Source organism: Esox lucius, chromosome 20 (genome assembly GCF_011004845.1).
Source record: "Esox lucius isolate fEsoLuc1 chromosome 20, fEsoLuc1.pri, whole genome shotgun sequence".
NCBI lineage: Eukaryota > Metazoa > Chordata > Actinopteri > Esociformes > Esocidae > Esox > Esox lucius.
In genome coordinates, this window is record NC_047588.1 from 27,381,026 (window position 1) to 27,399,227 (window position 18,202).

The window sequence follows — 18,202 nt, forward strand, 5'->3', positions numbered from 1 at the left end:
CCTTTACAATCCTTGTGATATTAGCCTGAAAATGCTAAAGTAACTAATGAGTCTGCTTCGTCTGTCTCCTGTGGACTGTTGAATGTGGAGAGAAGGAATGCTGTAAGCCAATCAGCATAAATGGAGAAAGTGACAGACACAGTGACAAGTCACACCAGTAATAAAAGATCAATAAAGGCCTCGTGTATAAACTACCTTCTGGATGTCTCCCTTTTTACACCCATTTAGAGCTGATTAACAATCTAAACATATTAATAATGAAACACAGGAGTCCGTATTGAGAATAAACACATTGGTTTTATTGCTGTACTTGTGTTTACAGTCATTCAGATGTATTAACAGACAAAAGGAAGGAGATTACATTCTCTATAGAGAGCTGAAGAAGGCTAGCAGGGCAGTGTCAGGAGATGGTTGTACCAAAAGCTTCTGAATCTGTGGAAGTAAACATCATAACATCACAATCATCCAGCGCAGAACACCATTTACCAGATACAGGCTTAAACAAAAGGAAACAACTTTTGTATGAACATATGTAATTGACATGTAACGTGACATTGTTTAATCCCATACCTAGCTAATAAATGATAACAGATGCAGTGTGTTAACTGAAAGGCGGGGCCGACAGAACGTTACCTCTTTGAATTTGGGGTGCTTGGCATCTTGTACCAGCTGTAGTAAGACAGCCTCTGTGGTGGTTAGGAAGGCCCCGCTCTGCCTCAACCGGGATAGGGAAAACAATCGGTCTGTCTGGCTGGGAGTAGAAGTAGCAGGACCAACAGTAATTGTCAACCAGTGAAAATCTGAGCATTATGTCATTTAGGAGAAAAAGTAAGCAACGCAGACGTACGTTCTGGATGATACGGCATCAGCCACAATATGGACCTCCATGCCCCTTTCCAACAGGTCAAAGGTTGTGCACTGATCGGGGGGAGAACAACAGATAATTACCCCAATTTACAGTAAAGCTCAATTCAAATGTCTCTCGTTCCTAAGGGTCAGAATCGACAAGCCCCATATTGAAACGGGTAGGGGTGAAGCTGATCCCAGATCTGAGATTAAAGGCAAACTCCAGTCGCTCAATGCCCCGGGGTCTCACCGCGATGCACGCCTGTGCCTCAATCCCACAGAGGATGGCCGTCTTGGGGTCCCCCAGGGCTTTGAGCTCCTTCTCCACTGGCTCGGTCATCATGGTGAAGGTGGTTTTGGCGTGGGCTGTCAGGTCCCCAGCCCCCAGTTCAGGCACCGTAGGTCCCAGACCTTTAGGGTACTGTTCTGTCACAATGGGAGGGATGCCCAGAATACGGGCTGCCTGGGAGAACATGGAAAACAGTGCATATCATGGATTTGGAGAGGAGCTGAGGTAAAAGTATAGTGTGTATGTTTTGTAAAGTTGCGTGCGGTGAAAGTAGTAGCACTAGTGTGTATTTGTACGTGGACATTGAAATGAACTGTAGTAACACTGTGTGTGCGTATGTGTTGTGTGGTAGTAGCACCTGTAGCAGCCTAGCTGCATTGCTGACAATGTTGGTGAACTGGAAGATGTTGGGTCTGAATTTCTCCTGCATGTCACACAGTAAGAGCACTGAGCCCTTGGTTGACAGTCTGCCAATCGCTGCCACTGAGAGAGCATGAATGGAGAAACAAGGGAGAGACCATGCTTTATCAAAGGGGAGCTGAACTGGGAAGATTCAGACGAGTAAAGACCAGCAGTTAAGTTAGGCCTTTGGGTAGGCACATTTTAAATAGTAATGCAAAATGAATACCAACTTTTTTCAGCAAAATCAGCCAGCCCTGTGGTTCAACAAGTCAGCTATGTAAAAAAAATACAAATCCTCCGGAGGATTATTTATACTGCAAACAGGAACAGAGACGTGCATGCCCAGACCCTGTCCAGGGGTTTGAAGGTGAAGGGCAAGGTACTGGATTGATAAAACATCCCTGCTGTCCTTACCTCGCTAATGCTACTCGGGGGCTGATACACTGGCAGCAGAACAGACTGATTCAACAATGCTCTGCAACATCGTTGAGGGCATAAGGAAGACCAGGGCAAATTGTAACAGTTAATCGCAATGTAGTTGTAATAAGGCGGTGTGGTATATTGCCAATATATCCTGCTTAAGAGCTGTACTTAGACATTGCAAAGTGCCTGGAAAGTGAGCTTAGCCTTGGTATTATGGTAATATATTACAAATTGGTCACAAATGTACAAATGTCACAAACCACTGAGAAACCTTACTGCTCTTACAGACCAGTTAACAACACAATCAGCTAGTGATGTTGTTTGAATCCTGAATGCTGATCACTGTGGTATATGAGACCATATCCCAGAGGCATGACATCACTTTTTACCGCTCTAATTGTGTTTTTAACTGGTTTATAAGAGCCATATGGCGTCTTGGGGGTTAATGATATATTGCCAATATACCACAGCTAAGCACTGTGTCCAGGCAATGTGTTGTGCCTAAGAACAGCTCTTAACCATATACCACTCCCCCTTATTCATTATTGCTTACAGATGCCAAGGCTATCAGCCATGCATTTAGGATTCAGACCACCCAGCTTATAGGGAAGGAAAAAGGCAGTTAGGAGGTTAAGAGCTGGGGGTTAAGCACTGTTCTTTGGCACAACTGCAATCTGTTGTGCCAAAGGGCAGTTCTTTGCCATGGTATATTGCCCCCCTTACTGCTAATAAAGCACATATGCCTGAAAATATGGACAAATAGTCCTTTCAGCTCCCAAATCCCAATTTAACCCGGGCATGTCATTATTGCAATGTCATGCTGTATTTTTATTTACAAATGACAAATGGTTCCATGCAATGAATTAGCATAATTGTATCCATTTCGCTGTCAACTTTGTATACAATTTGTAGCTTGTGAAGGTTTGTCTGTGAAGAATAACATTTTGAACTGAAATTAAAAAAAAACGGCACAACTAATGGAACCAACTTACTGTTGCTAGTGGAGGTCCTACGTGTGGAATGGCACTGGAAATGTACCAATTACTGAATGTTCAGTCTTTGGTCCAACTTGACTTCGTTGGACAGATGACGCCCCCCAGTTTTGAAGGATAAACAAACAACACGCACCTTCTGAAATTCAAAAATGAGATCACCCTAGAAGTAGACAATTGTTAGATTATGCTGTAAAATAGAATGTCAATACATCACAACTTTACGACAATTCTGAAAACCATAACAATCTAACAGTGATCACACAGTACTATAAAAAACGCCCCCAACTCTTATTAAACCAATCGAATGGTATGCATAAACTTGTTCCGGCCAATGTCATTACGCGTTTTCAACGAGCGTCCTTCATTATCTGATTAACTGACTCAGGAGAGTCCAGTACCCGCGAGAAACCAGATGGTTCACCGGATGTAAAAATTGGACGCCTCCTGTTGTTACTTCCAGAAACCCAGGTGACAGGATTTCTGATAGATTCCAAATCCACAATATTGAAATATATTTAAAAGTTTGGTAATATTAGTATTTACTAGTTTTTGGCCGTAATCAAAGTTTCTAAACATGCGATGTTTATGTATGCAAAGTGAGTTACTGCACACGCGCACTCCAGAGCGTTCCCAAACGAAAAAATAAATAATAGAACGCGCCCTTGTGCTTGGTTCAGCCCACCTTCTTCCTAGGTTCTGCCCACTCAGCCGCTAGAGTTTGTGGACTATCTTTGTCTGAAGATGTCTGACAATGCAGAGTCTCCCACAGAAACGCAAAAATGTGACCCTTCAACCACACAACAGCCTACTGAAGACTCGGGAACGACAGACGAAAAGAAAAAAAGTAAGTTATGCAAGAGTGTTTGACTCAGTTCATTTTCCAGCTGTAGATATCGTGGTTTCTGTTTACAGTCGAATCGACGTTTTAAGCTTCCGCAAATGTGACCCGGAACACATTGATTGAAAGTTCTTTCAGCCAATAGATGTTAAATCGTTTTGAACACAGCGAATGGAGGGTCAGGAATTTGCATACATTTCAAGCAGGGCGGGCATTGACTGAATGGCTATCGTTTTCCTAGCCTGACTATTTATTGCATATATTGTCTTACTGCATCAAATATAAAACATTTATATTAACTCATATGCAAAATATATGTTCTCTCTCTCAACCCCCCCCCCCCGCTCTGGCTCATCGACCCCAGTTGATGTGTTGCTAAAGGCCGTCGGTGATACTCCTATCATGAAGACTAAGAAATGGTCGGTGGAGAAAGGGAGGACGGTGCAATCACTCTCACAGTTCATATCTCGCTTTCTCAAGATGGAGCCCAACGAACAGCTGGTGAGACATTACATGCTAGTGTCTTCCCTTCATCTACAGCAGTGGTTCCCAAATATTTCCACTGCATCCCCAACCATGTAAAAACTTGATTGCAGCCTTGAACTACTTCATCTGAACGAATCAGAAAAGGACTTGATGTGTATTAACTGTGCAATACATCTAGTAGATTAACTGACTGGGGGTTCCCAGGAGAGGTTTGACAATCATTGAACTACAGGTAGCCTATTCTGGTGAGGTGGACTGGCGGGACCTCGGTATACGCTCACTTACACTTTCTTATTTGACTATAGGGTCTCTGCAGGTTGTATCTTGTTTGATTGGTGATTCTGAACACACATGATTGGCTTTCACTTACAGTTGTTTTTTTCTCTCTCTCTAAGTTCATTTATGTCAACCAGTCATTTTCACCCTCTCCTGATCAAGAAGTAGGAGTCTTGTTTGAGGTTAGTACTTTTCATTGACATGTGTTTTTGGAGGCCTATGTACATTCTCTGCTTCTCAGTTATGTATTTGTCCTGTGGTGAGTAGACCAAGAGAGGGGGCTCTAAGGGAGCCGTTTCCCTGTGAGACTGTAGTTCAGGGACGGGTCCCAGGCACCAGGAAGGTACTGTATTAGTCAGCAATTTCAAAAATGCTTTGAATGTAGCAACGGCTCCTCACTAAGAGTTCTATTGGGGCTTTGCACTTCAGGAAACGTTCTTCCCCCACGCCCAGTGAAGGCATTGCAAATGTTGTGTTTGCCAGATCGTTTTGTCATGAACGTGTTTAGTAGCAGACTGGGACAGCAGTTAAATAAATACTGCTGATTCAAACATCTCTCTGTGGTATAGGTCCTTTTTATATAATTTAAAGCTAGTAGTAAGTCTGCTTGCACTGATGACGATTTACCTTGAAAAAGATTGTTCTTGATAGAAGCGTGTGAATCGGCATACATCAACATATGTTCAAGTGGTTTTAGTCAGCGGTTCCCGACGGTCTTCACGTAAAGTTGCAATCAACTATGAAACCATTTGGGTCACTGTATTTAGGCCTTGTTAGATGCTCATCAAATACCATTATACACACCAATAAGCATTTTAAGACTTAAAAATAATTACTCCTCACAATTTAACTTTTGGGGGCCCTAGTATGGTGCAGAGGTGAAGTCACTGCCCCACAGTTAGCTGCATCATTGAGGGACCAGGGTTGGAATCCTGCCAGTTAGCTGCATCATTGAGGGACCAGGGTTGGAATCCTGCCTGAGGATTTGCTCGCTGGTCCGTTGAAGGGTTGTGCAATCGGCCAGCACATTCCGGGTTTGAAGGGTTAGTGTTAGATTATAGTTTCCTTGACCGCAGCGCCTGTGAGCTCAAATGAGATGGAAGGCTGTTGTGTCTGTGTGTGTTCTGTCCGGCACATAAGGATTCCAGTTTAGACTTCCTGGTTGTTTGAGCAGCGTGACAAGAACCAGGATGTCAGATGTGCTTTGGAAGACACAAATCCTGACTGTCCTGTGTCTGCTGGGAGATCTAGGTAGGGCACAGATAGTTGGAGGGACCATGTTGCCAGGGGTCATGTCGCCAAGGATCCTGTATGATCCGGACACACGTAATGTCAGTAACTCATTTATTTTCATGTTTTTGATGATGGCCGTGGAATCAAATAGATTAGGCTAGTAATCTGTGGAATTTTTGTAAATTTTAGTTTGGGGCAACAAGTCGCTAGGCTAGCTTGGTTCTGTCTGTGAAGTTATTTACATGACATGAAGTGTCACTGATTCACACTAGTGTTCCACCACTTTTAAACAGATTTGGCCTGGTCTGAGAGTCTTGTTTTATCTGGACCTTATCTTGATCTGTGGTCTTGACCATGGCCTTAACCCTATGCATTAATGACCTGCAAAATACTCTGACTGTTGTTTTGTTCTCTGCTTTCTATTCTTTTAAAACAGTAACTCCTCCCCTCTCTGTTTTTCAGTGTTTTGGCAGTGATGGGAAACTGGTTCTACATTACTGTAAATCTCAAGCCTGGGGTTAACAATGTTTAGCCTTTTTCAAATGCACACACAACATTATTTCTACTCCTTGTCAACATAATTTTGTTTGCATTTTGTCTGTACATAACCCACTGTAAATAAATAATTGTGATTAAATTAAGTAAACTGGATCTGTGGTTGATATTATCTCCTGATTCTTTATTTTTTTTAATACATTAATATAAAAACTCAACTCAAAACTCATTGTTATACCAGTTCTTGAACATGGGCATAACCTTATCAGACAGGTTACTTAACCTACACGTAATATGAATAACCTCACATGGATTGAGACGATAACCCTGCAACACTAAATCTCCACAATAAAATGAGACTGTGCCAAGAGAGGGGGAATATTGAGTTAGGGTTAGGGCACAGGGGTTAGGACAGTGGAGGGAGGAGCAGTGAGTGAAAGAGAGAGATGGAAGTACTGTAACAGATGGACTTAGAGGGATTACATGGATTTGGGATGGGTCTGTGACACAAATTCCCAAGAAAGACAGAAAAAGGAGTGTGGCTGGTGGACACGCACTTAACGCTGAACGTGAGAGAGAGTGGCAGAGGAGAATGAAAAGGGAGCAGAGCGTCAGGCTGGAAAAGGTAAGGTTCGTGGCTGCTCATTCTGACCAAAGGTTATTGAAATCCTGAACAACCTTAAATCAGGGGTAGGCTAGGTGTAGGGACAGAAAAAAAGGAGCAAACGTAAATGCTTCAGCGTGTTTGACAGGAGCAACAAAAGTAGTGACACTGAAAAGAGGAAGATGAGAAGAAAAGTGATGAAAGAAAACCGGAACAATAAGAGGAAAGATTTAGGGAACAACTGGGAGTGACTGGTGTCATCTCAGGATTTTTTTCATGAAAATGTTTTGTCATAGTGAAGCAGGGGTTTTGATGGCGAAATTCTTAGAGTAATTCTTAGAATGGAATGAGCTGTTAAGTTTGAAAAGGAGATTGGACTGATGTACAATACTGGTGTGTTTGAATGATTCCAATAGCTGGCTAGTTTCTTGACTTTACTTTGAATTTCATGGTATCCTTCCATAAAATCAAAACTGAAATGACTGAAATTCTGTGAAAGTAGTGACCATTGTTGTCCATGAGAACAAAGCAGAGGAGACATGTTGGGTCATTGGGTTTTCCGGGTATAGTATAGGTCTTTAGAGTTTTAGTTTTCTTTTGATATTTGCCTATTTGCCAGTGGATTTGAGTTTGCATGTGTTTTAGGTTACTGACCTGGGTTCTCTTCCACAGAGCCATCTCACTGCCTAACGAAACAATAACAGCAAATCTGAAAAGTTGCACACTGGGACGGACTTGAAGATTCTAGTGATCTTAAAGTGATCAGCAGTCTGGTTTATCCATCCTGTGTTAACACTGCACGGATTAAGAGCCATGTGAGAGAAAGGCCAGGAGTACGAGCCAGGATTTCACTCTCCAACACACCTAACACAAACAGATTAGAGCAGTTTACTATGGATTACCAGCAACACTAGATTTAGATCAGAGGCTTAACTAATAATTTCATCAAAAAAGTAATCCCTTGATTTTATTCCCCTCATCTTCTTTAAACCGTACTTCTTTAAAGTTGTGATGAAAAGTAGAGTCAGGCCAGAACCTCCTAATCAGGAGGTTTTTCATTATTAATGTGCTATGGATCAAGAGGTGCTATGGGGTACTAATCCCACCCTAGCGACTCCATATGCAAGAACACAGTGAACCACTTGTGTGACCTGTCACCCATAGTAGTGCTATGACTAATATATACCATACCTGTCATAATATGACTTATCACTTGTGTACCAAAAGGAAATGTATTCTAATCATATCTCTCCATCTGATTATATGACCTACGACTGGATCTTGTAGCCAGTTTGAAGTCTGTGTGATCAGAACTCACTGTATCCTACCACTGTAAGGCTAGAGTGAAGGGTTAGGGGACAGAAATCTAAATAACACAGATTTCCAAAAGCTTTCAAATGTCCATGATTAGAGGAGGCTGGGGGCAAGGAATCTGTTGACTCCCAGTTGAATGGATGGAAAGAAAAGCCCCAGAGATCTAGAACAGGTCTGCTTACCAGGCAACGCTGGCCAGACAGACATATGTCCTCCCCCAATCCTTTTGTTTTCTCCTGGCATGACCCCTCTTCTCTGCTTAATCCCTTTGTTCATTTGTACATTCTGTCCATCTGTCATTTTCCACCCGTCTATCAACTTGACAGAGTCTTGTCCAGCTCTAATCTGGCCTGCCATTACCACCCATCCTTTAGTAAAGTGCTCATAAATTATTCTTGTGTTCTGTTCTATTTGAACTGTTCTTATTGATTTTATTCTTTCATCATCCTCTTCACCATCACTCTCACATCTTGTTTTTGACACATATCCTGTTCTCCTCCTTTTCACCACCCTCTTCTTTTTTTCTCCTGCTCTGTCTCTATACACCTCCTCTCACTTTCCCCTGCTCTATCTTTCTCCCGCTCTGTCTTTATACACCTCCTCTCACTTTCCCCCGCTCTGTCTTTATACACCTCCTCTCACTTTCCCCTTTTTAATCTTTCTCTTGCTCTGTTTCTATACGCATTTTCTTTCCCCTAACTTATCTCCATACACCTCTCACTTTCCCTTGACCTATCTCTGTACCCCTCCTTTGTCTTCTGCCCTATCTCTGTAAATCTCTTTACCCCCTCACCTATCTCTCTACAACTCCTCTCTTTTGCCTGACCTATCTCTACACACCTCTCATATCCCCCTGCCCTATCTCTACACACCACCTCTCTCTCCTCCTTTGTGACTATACACCTTCTGTCTTATCCACCCTGCCCTATTTTTATAAAACACCTCTCTTTTCCCCCTGCCTTATCTATATACACATCCTTTCTCTTTTCCCTTCCCTATCTCTGAATACCTCCTCTCTTCCCCGCCCAGTCTCTATACACCTCCTCTCTCTCTCCTGCACTGTCTATATACACCTCCTCTCTCATTCATCTCTCTTGTATCTATACATCTCCTCCCTTTCCCCTGCCTGATCTCTATACACCTCCTCTCTCTTTCTCCTTCCTTGTGTCTATACACCTCCTCTCTTGGCCTATCCCTAAATTTCTCTCCTACTCACCATGTTGGAGAACCTGTCTCGTCGGTCCCGTTCCCTGTTGTCCCTGTCCCTGACCACTCTGGCTCTGGCTCTGTCCATCCTGGCTCTCTGCACGTCCTACTGGTGTGAAGGAACACACAAGGTGGTCAAGCCTCTTTGCCTGTCTCCGGTGAAGATGAGAAACTGTGGCCAGAACAACAGTGAAGCCTATACTACAGGTATGTCACCTATGGAACTGTAACCTACAGTACATAACTGTGATGTAATTTCCTTTGAGACTTCGTAAATGGCCAGCTTTAGCATCACTCTAACTAACTGACTATTTTCTTTGTGATAACTAACTGCCTAATTTCTCTGTGATAACTAACTGCCTAATTTCTCTGTGATAAGTAACTGACTAATTTCTCTGTGATAAGTAACTGACACATTTCCGTGTGATAACTAACTGACTCATTTCTCTGTGATAACTAACTGACTCATTTCTCTGTGATAACTAACTGACACATTTCCCTGTGATAACTGACACATTTCTCTGTGAAAACTAACTGACACATTTCTCTGTGAGAACTAACTGACTCATTTCTCTGGCATAGCTAGTGGGTGGGCGGCCCGTAGTGGGTGGGGGGCCTGTGCTTTGCCTGTATGAGAATTTTTTTATATTTTTTGTGGTGTTCAATGTGGTCATCTTAATCAGACGTTGGCTGTGAGGTAATTCTATGCCAGGGTTGGCTTCACATGCGTATATACTGCATCATATCTTTTTTCTCCCTGGGGGGATTGGGTGCGTGTGAGGACAGCTTGCACCCAGGCCCGGTATCACCACACTACGCCAGTGTCTGTGATATTACGTTTGGAACTGTTTGGACAGTGACGGATTGTGTTGTGGTTTACAAATGATCCCCGTAACTTTTTAAATGCAGACTGTCAGCTTTAATTTCAGGGTATTTCCATGTTGACATGTTTGCTCGAGAGGTCCAACACATCAGTTCCACTACACACGTCAGGTTGCCTCGCCAGCAGCATCGTGTTAAAGTGATATTACACCTGATCCACCTGAAAATAACCAAAATCGACTTCTATTCACAAGATAAAATGAAACCTTAGAGAATCAATATTTGCCATTTCTTGACACTGGATTCTGTGACTGCACATGACAACATGGTCAGTATAACAGCTCTCATTGATTTCAAAAGAATGTTCCCCTGGTGGCTGATCGCAATGCCTAACACTCATTGGAGTTTGCTAAAATGCTGACAAGCTGTTATTTCTTCACATTCAAGAAAGACATTTGTGGTGAATGCAAACTGTTAGTATCCTGCCTGTCAGACGCAGGAAAAAGGTTCAATTAGAAGACAAGTTTTCAGATTTATTGGGGACGTCCAGGTTTGGCAATGCATGCCGGAGATGTGATCCAGAGATCCATGAACCTTGGGCCATCATCCACAGATTTACAAGACAGCAACAGTCTCATCCACAGGTGCAGGAAAAGTAGCCATTTTGGCAGCACCATCAGACAGTCCCAGCCACAGTTCAAGATCAGAGGCAATCTGAATTAAATGCAAAATAACAGGGGGTGACTATCTATAGCCAGTGTTTTGGTAGTACAAAGACAGACATCTAGCCATGGGCCTGTCCCTTCCAGTTCACCCAAATGCCTCATGAAAAACATCAATGGCCATTTTGTGAGTGTTCTGTTTGATACTGGTGACCAAATGGGCAACATTTGGAGAGGAACATACCCAGTATAAACTGTTGTCTGCCCCCTTAATGAGAAAATGAATCCGCAACTACATGAAGTTGGGTACATGCAGAAATATACCCTTTGACAGTTGGGTGGACAGTAAACCTATCTGGCAATGATGAACCCACTCTGGCTATAGGAGGTGCCATCATACAGGCACAGGCATACAGGAGGTTCATCATAAACTCAGGGGGGCCATTGGTTGATGTTGATCCAGAACACACAAATTGGCAACCACATTACAATGTCAGCTTCCCTCGAAGAACCACAATAGGGTGTTCCAAGAAGCCTTTGTAGAAAACCCTGGACTCAAAACTAACTCCCAGACATGAAGCTACAAAGTACATCTACTACAAGCCCCACAATCTTGACTGGACCAGTCTGCCATCCTCTGCCTCGAGTTAAACACCCGACACGCTGGGAGACTACAGCCGGTTATCCATTCTGTACCGAGGGAACGCTGACCACCAAGGCTTCATGGCAGAAGGATCACGCCATCTTACTGCTCTCATCATATGGTGGATGGGATGTCCTTTGGCCTGACTCCTGCATCCTTCTGGAGAAGAACGGAGGAGATTATGGGTTCATTGTGTGACCAGTGTTCTATCTCTTACTTGGACCATGTTCTCTTCCCTGAATGATGTTCATTGCTGTAGCAAGTCCTTTGAAGATCATGTGGACATCACGTGTTGAAACTAAATCCAACCTAAATCCAAAGCCTTAAAGAATGCTGAGCATGCACGAGAGACTTTGAACATTACTCAGTTGTAGCTTTACAATAAGGCCAAAAGTATATGGACACCGCTTCAGATTGAGTTCAGGTGTTTCACCCACATCCATACAATTTTATCCAGTACATAGCCATGAAATCTCCATAGACAAACAGTGGCAATACAATGTGTCCTACTGAAGAGCTCAGTGACTTTAAACATGGCACTGTCATAGGATGCCACCTTTGCCACAAGTCATTTTGTGAAATTTCTGCCCTACTAGATCTGCCCCTGTAAGTGCTATGATTGTGAAGTGTAAGCATCTAGGAGTAACAACAGCCCAGACACGAAATGTCAGCCTGAAGCGTGTAGCATGTAAAAAGAATTGCCTATCATCTGTTGCATCACTTACCACAGAGTTCCAGACTGCCTCTCGAAGCAACATCAGCACAAGAACTGGGCATCGGGAGCTTCACAAAATGAATTTTCATGGCCGAGCAGCTGTACGGAATCCTCACATCAACATGTACAATACTAAGCGTTGGCTGGAGTGGTGTAAAGCACGCCGCCACTGGACTCTGGAGCAGTGGAAACATATTCTCTGGAATCACACTTTACTATCTGGCAGTCTGATGGATGAATCTGGGTGTGGCAGATGCCAGGAGAACGCTACCAACCAGAGAGCATCATGCTTACTATAAAGCTTGGTGGCGGAGGGATAACGGTCTGGGGCTGTGTTTTAGGGTTTGGGCTAGGGCTAGGCCCCTTGCAGTAAAGGGTCATCTTAATGCTACAGGATACAAAGACATTAGACAATTGGTGCTTCCAACTTTGTGGCAACAGTTTGGGGAAGGCCCTTTCCTGTTTCAGCATGACTCTGCCCCTGTGCACAAAGAGGGGTCCATAAAGACATTATTCGACAAGGTTGGTGTGGAGGAACTTGAGTGGCCTGCACAGAGAAGATTATATAAAACAAAAATATTCATAACCTTCACTGTGTATACTCTGCTGCATTTGTACTTGGTAGATTGCTTTTTAACAGTGAATGTAATATAATTGCTTGTTTCCACCCAGACTCTTCCAAATTCCTCAATGTAAAAACTTTCTTCTGAGTTGGAACCTACTAGGTGTCAGGAATACAGATGCGTCCTAAGGTTTTGTCTTTCCTGCCTGTATTTCCTTAATAGATTTGTGTAATCTAGTGAGATTAACACCAATGCGATGGCATCCAGTAATCCAGTTAGACAGCTGTGGTGTGCATAATCTGGACAGTGCCCAGCAGGACACTCACCTGACACACACATACACACACACAAACACACACATTTCTTATGTTAGAAATACCATTGTAGTCAATGGTCTGTAGATGGATTTGGGAGAAAATCCATTTAGAGGGATTACCTCATGTGTGAGTCTAACTAGAGAGTACCGACAATCACCCAGTGAAGTGGGATGAGATTTCAATCAATCACTTCTTAGAAAGGATGACCGAAAGACATCTGGGTTTTACTGAGAATGCTAAAAATGTATTGTATAGAACAGATAGGTGAACAACATGGGAACTAAAGGTAATCCTGTCCCTAGAGAGCCCAACTCAGAACCCGTACAACCGGACCCTGTCCCCCCAGAGGAGAGATGAGCTGGCTAAGATCCGCCAGAGACAGCTGGCCAACGCCGTCCACTACATCTGGGAGACAGGAGAGGACAAGTACACCTTTAGATACTTCCACACTGGCTTCTGGGAGAGCTGTGAGAAACATGTTGATGGTACAGAAAAAAAAAAGGTCACAAGCACTCTCTACTTTTCTCTTTAATATTTTCAATATGTCCTGAAATTCTTCCAATTCTTTCCTCTAGGTGAGAAGTGTCGCAGCTTCATTGATCTTACTCCTGGGGAAACACAAGGTGGGAATCAACGGTCTGGTCTCACCCTAACTCCCTCTCTGTTTCTACTCTTTTTTTCTCTTCTCCCTCTTTCTGATTCTCTGTCTTGCTGTCTCTCCTCTCTCCTAATTCAGTTGAAATGTACCTGCTTTTATTGGCATGGGAAAGATTTGTTTACAAAGGGAAAAATAAAGGGGAAGAATGTTAACATTACATTACACATACGTTTTTGAATGTTTTATATTGCATATAATAAGAATAGCAAGGGAAAATAAACAGATGAATATTGATTGTATTTGCTATGTTGTTTGTGCTCTTCTGGTTACTATTTTCTCATGGCAACAGGTCTCTCTCTCCCTTTAAGAGGTTTGAGGATGGCGTCCCATTGAGACGGTGTGTTTGTGTCCCCAGGTGTGTTGTGGCTATCAGTGATATCTGAGTTCACATACATCGGTCTGTTGGGGATAGGCTTTCTGTTGATGTGGCTGGAGGTGTTGTGTTCCCATAAAGAGATGCATGCTCTTAAAATCAACGCCTATGCTGCCGTCTGCACCGTGCTGTCAGGTAACGCCTCTACCAAGATCTACAACCCTCTCCTAGGGACCCCCCAGCCATCTCAGTTTAGTTTTAGCCCTAAACTAGCTCACCTGATTCAACAGGTAAGGGCTTGTAAATGAGTTAAGTTGATTCAGGTGTGCTAGCTCTGGGATACATCTAATCGATGGAATGGCTGAGTCTACTCCAACCGTCCACTCCATCTCTCTACTCCAACCGTCCACTCCATCTCTCTACTCCAACCGTCCACTCCATCTCTCTACTCCATCCGTCCACTCCATCTCTCTACTCCATCCGTCCACTCCATCTCTCTACTCCATCCGTCCACTCCATCCGTCCACTCCATCCGTCCACTCCATCTCTCTACTCCATCCATCCACTCCATCTCTCTACTCCATCCGTCCACTCCATCCGTCCACTCCATCTCTCTACTCCATCCATCCATTCCATCTCTCTACTCCATCCGTCCACTCCATCCACTCCATCCGTCCACTCCATCCGTCCACTCCATCCGTCCACTCCATCCACTCCATCCATCCACTCCATCCGTCCACTCCATCCGTCCACTCCATCCACTCCATCCACTCCATCCGTCCACTCCATCCACTCCATCCGTCCACTCCATCCGTCCACTCCATCCGTCCACTCCATCCACTCCATCCACTCCATCCGTCCACTCCATCCACTCCATCCGTCCACTCCATCCACTCCATCCGTCCACTCCATCCACTCCATCCGTCCACTCCATCCACTCCATCCGTCCACTCCATCCACTCCATCCATCTCTTCCTCGTCTTTATTGGGCGGATGTGCGCCACCCTGGTTCGTATCCTTGTATCCCCCTCCAGACTCAAACCTCTCCCTCTGTCTTTATCTCCTTCTGCCTTCAACCAGCCAAGACGTTCACTTGTTGAACCAGTTGACCCTGTCTCCCTCCGTTGTCCAGGTCTGATGGGGATGGTGGCCCACATGATGTACACCACCGTGTTCCAGATGACCGTCATCGTCGGCCCTAAAGACTGGAGGCCCCAGACTTGGGACTACGGCTGGTCATTCGCGTCAGTATTCATTTACCCTCTGAGAGACCCTACTAGGGACCCTACTAGAGACCCTTCTTTCATAGGACTCTCTGTGTAACGATCCCCCGCTCTCTCTGCACCTGGTTTGTCCTCAGCCTGGCGTGGATCTCATTCAGCTGTTGTATGGGAGCTGCGGTCTTCACCCTCAACTCTTACACCAAGACCATCATCGAGCTGCGCCACAAACAGAGGCTCCGATTGGAGGAGGCCCGCGCTGCAAGCCACGCCCCGTCCTATGATGAGGTGGTCCCCGGGGGCGGGCTCTACTCTGTTAGCGGCTTATTGCAGTGCCCGGACGGGATGATCGATGTGGCGTGGGCACCGGACGGAACCGTAATGGGGGTGGGGAACGGGGATGTCCCTACTCTGGTGTTGGTGGGGGGTTGTGGGCCGGAGGGCTGTGAGGACTGCGAGAGAGAGATGGATGAGATGGAGGAGGCCATGGAGCGAGAAAGGGCTGACTCACCGTGTTAATGAGAGAAGAACAGGGCAAAGGGGAGTGGAGGACTATGGGTAACATGTAAACACCCTGTGCTCAAGGAAGAAACCGTGACACACAAAGTGAGAGGGGAACAGTTCCTTGTTAGGGTGGGGGGAATGTTCATCTACTTCTCTGGTGTCGACTAGAACATGATGGACATGGTAACCGGAAGAGCTACTGCATCCCCTCATTGACAGTTATCAAAGAGGACAGCGACATGTTTGGTTTGTGTGAACACTTCTTGAGTTGTCATTAGTTACAACAACAGTGCCTACTGGTAAGCGATTGTCACAGTACACGTGTAAAAGTGTCTGTGTTGGGAACTGTTTCGTTACAAGTATTCAATACTTCATCACCTTTATAAAACATGTTTTTCACTTGAATTGGTCCCATTCTGAAGCTATAAAATAAACTAGGATTTCTGTCGGTTGACGGAATTATGTTGCTCATGTCCATAAACTTTCTCTGCTTTCTTTCTAAAGATCTGTATTGCTCTATATCTTTCTAATCTATCCCTAAATTGGATCTAATGATCTGGATCTCTTATTCTTGAAAAGGCCATCCCTCTATTTTAACAATTTCAACCCATCAACTATCATACAATCTAAACAGGTACATATCCTTAGCACTTAGTTCCTCTGAATATATTAATCGACTACAGTAGATGCAGTCCTTTATGTATAAACTGTGAACATTCACTAAACATAAAAGCCCACATACAGTATTTTGGCCAACTAGGCATGGGTGCAGAACACTGTAGATGTTCCCTTAGTCAATCCATTCACAAGGACTGAACACTAGAGGCCACAAGGAAAGATTAGAGATTTTCTTACAGTCTGCTTTCAGATGCTGGACTAAAGATTATGACAGTAATCCTGAGTTGGATGGTAGAAGGAAAGAACTGGGAAGGGGGAGGTGTATATGAGGGTCACAAAATGGTCCAGGAAAGAAATGGGTCATTCTTGAATTGCGTTGGAATTTGTGTCCCTTGACTTCATAATCATTAAAAACACCTTGAAATGACAAATACTTGCATATCATACATATGCACGCTCAACAATCTAACAATTTAATGACGGGTAACACACACACACACACACACACACACACACACTTTTGCATGCATAGTACATACACAGCATGAATAGTCATAGGGAAATCCTGGATTATCTAACCATATGGAAATGCTATCAAAAACACAAGACCCATGTCCTTTGTCAATCCCATATTTTCATGGTTCTGAATTTTGAAAATCCTTGCAGAAACCTTACTATTCTTACTGAATACAGTTTTCTTTATGTTACAGACAAATTGACACACATTTATTGCTGTACACATAATATGAAAGTGTGTGATCTACCATATGCAGAGTTCATATGGTGGATTCCTTCATATATATATATGGAATTACTGAAATAAATAAACTTTTTGATGATATTCTAATTGTATGACCAGCACTGGTCATATAATTAGAATATCATCAAAAAGTTTATTTATTTCAGTAATTGAAAAAGTAAAACTTTATATTATTTTCATTCATTGCACACAGACTGATATATTTCAAATGTTTATTTCTTTTAATTGAGATGATTATAACTGACAACTATGCAGTATCAAATGCAGTATCTCTGAAAATGGTGGTATCTCTGCAAGGTGTCAATGGTGGTCTTTTGGACAGCTGTCAAGTCAGCAGTCTTCCCCATGAATGTGTAGCCAACAGAACTAGACTGAGAGACCATTTAAAGGCATTTGCAGGTGTTTTGAGTTAATTAGCTGATTAGAGTATGGCACCAGGTGTCTTCAATATTGAACCTTTTCACAATATTCAAATTTTCTGAGATACTGAATTTGGGGTTTTCATTAGTTGTCAGTTATAATCAATAAAATTAAATGAAAAAAACACTTGAAATATATCAGTATGTGTGGAATGAATGTATACAGTATACACGTTTCGGTTTTTGAATGGAATTACTGAAATAAATCAACTTTTTGATGTATATATATGTATATTACATGCTTACATACAATCCAGAAAGAACAACTATATCAACACAAAATCATAATAATGAAGACAAAAGGTTTGATATTCTACACATTTTCTGTTCTTGTTTCAAATACATACTAATAAATATCAGACCTTTTATCTATTACATTTGCAGGATTCAATGGTTCCTTTTATACTGATAACTTGAAGAAGTATATTAATAGAATGAACAATGGTTACCAAATGATCAGGTCCCTGTGTAGTCAGAACATTGCAATGCACCACAAAACCATTACTTTGGGAATGCTGATAGTTGTTTTATATGCGAGCAGTAAGGCAAAAGGCGGTGTGACTTAGGGTCAATATACCACA

General features: G+C 43.2%; 3 protein-coding genes across 4 annotated transcripts; 2 read left to right on the forward strand and 1 right to left on the reverse strand.

The window, feature by feature from the left end:
* Positions 1-277: 277 nt before the first annotated feature.
* Positions 278-3,720, reverse strand: isoc2 (isochorismatase domain containing 2). Its single transcript, XM_010884913.4, has 7 exons — positions 3,638-3,720; positions 2,953-3,115; positions 1,494-1,618; positions 1,097-1,309; positions 848-918; positions 634-751; positions 278-432 (listed from the first exon to the last, which is right to left on the reverse strand). Coding segments are annotated over exons 2-7 (594 nt in total). The 5' UTR covers positions 2,954-3,115; positions 3,638-3,720; the 3' UTR covers positions 278-366.
* atg12 (ATG12 autophagy related 12 homolog (S. cerevisiae)) lies at positions 3,660-6,429 on the forward strand. The gene is made up of 4 exons (XM_034289000.1): positions 3,660-3,799; positions 4,158-4,294; positions 4,675-4,737; positions 6,251-6,429. Exons 1-4 carry the CDS (start codon positions 3,697-3,699, stop codon positions 6,308-6,310), a joined length of 363 nt encoding a protein of 120 aa, XP_034144891.1. The 5' UTR covers positions 3,660-3,696; the 3' UTR covers positions 6,311-6,429.
* A 105-nt stretch (positions 6,430-6,534) lies between these two features.
* Positions 6,535-17,281, forward strand: si:ch211-149k23.9 (germ cell-specific gene 1-like protein). 2 transcript variants are annotated; one of them, XM_010884910.3, is made up of 7 exons: positions 6,536-6,908; positions 7,560-9,614; positions 13,432-13,614; positions 13,705-13,752; positions 14,143-14,295; positions 15,233-15,344; positions 15,461-17,281. In XM_010884910.3, the coding sequence occupies exons 2-7, from the start codon at positions 9,419-9,421 to the stop codon at positions 15,837-15,839; spliced, it is 1,071 nt and encodes a 356-aa protein (XP_010883212.1). In that variant the 5' UTR covers positions 6,536-6,908; positions 7,560-9,418; the 3' UTR covers positions 15,840-17,281. The 2 variants fall into 2 exon arrangements, with proteins under 2 accessions (XP_010883213.1, XP_010883212.1); XM_010884911.3 differs by lacking the exon at positions 14,143-14,295 and having other exon boundaries at positions 6,535-6,908.
* Positions 17,282-18,202: the final 921 nt, after the last annotated feature.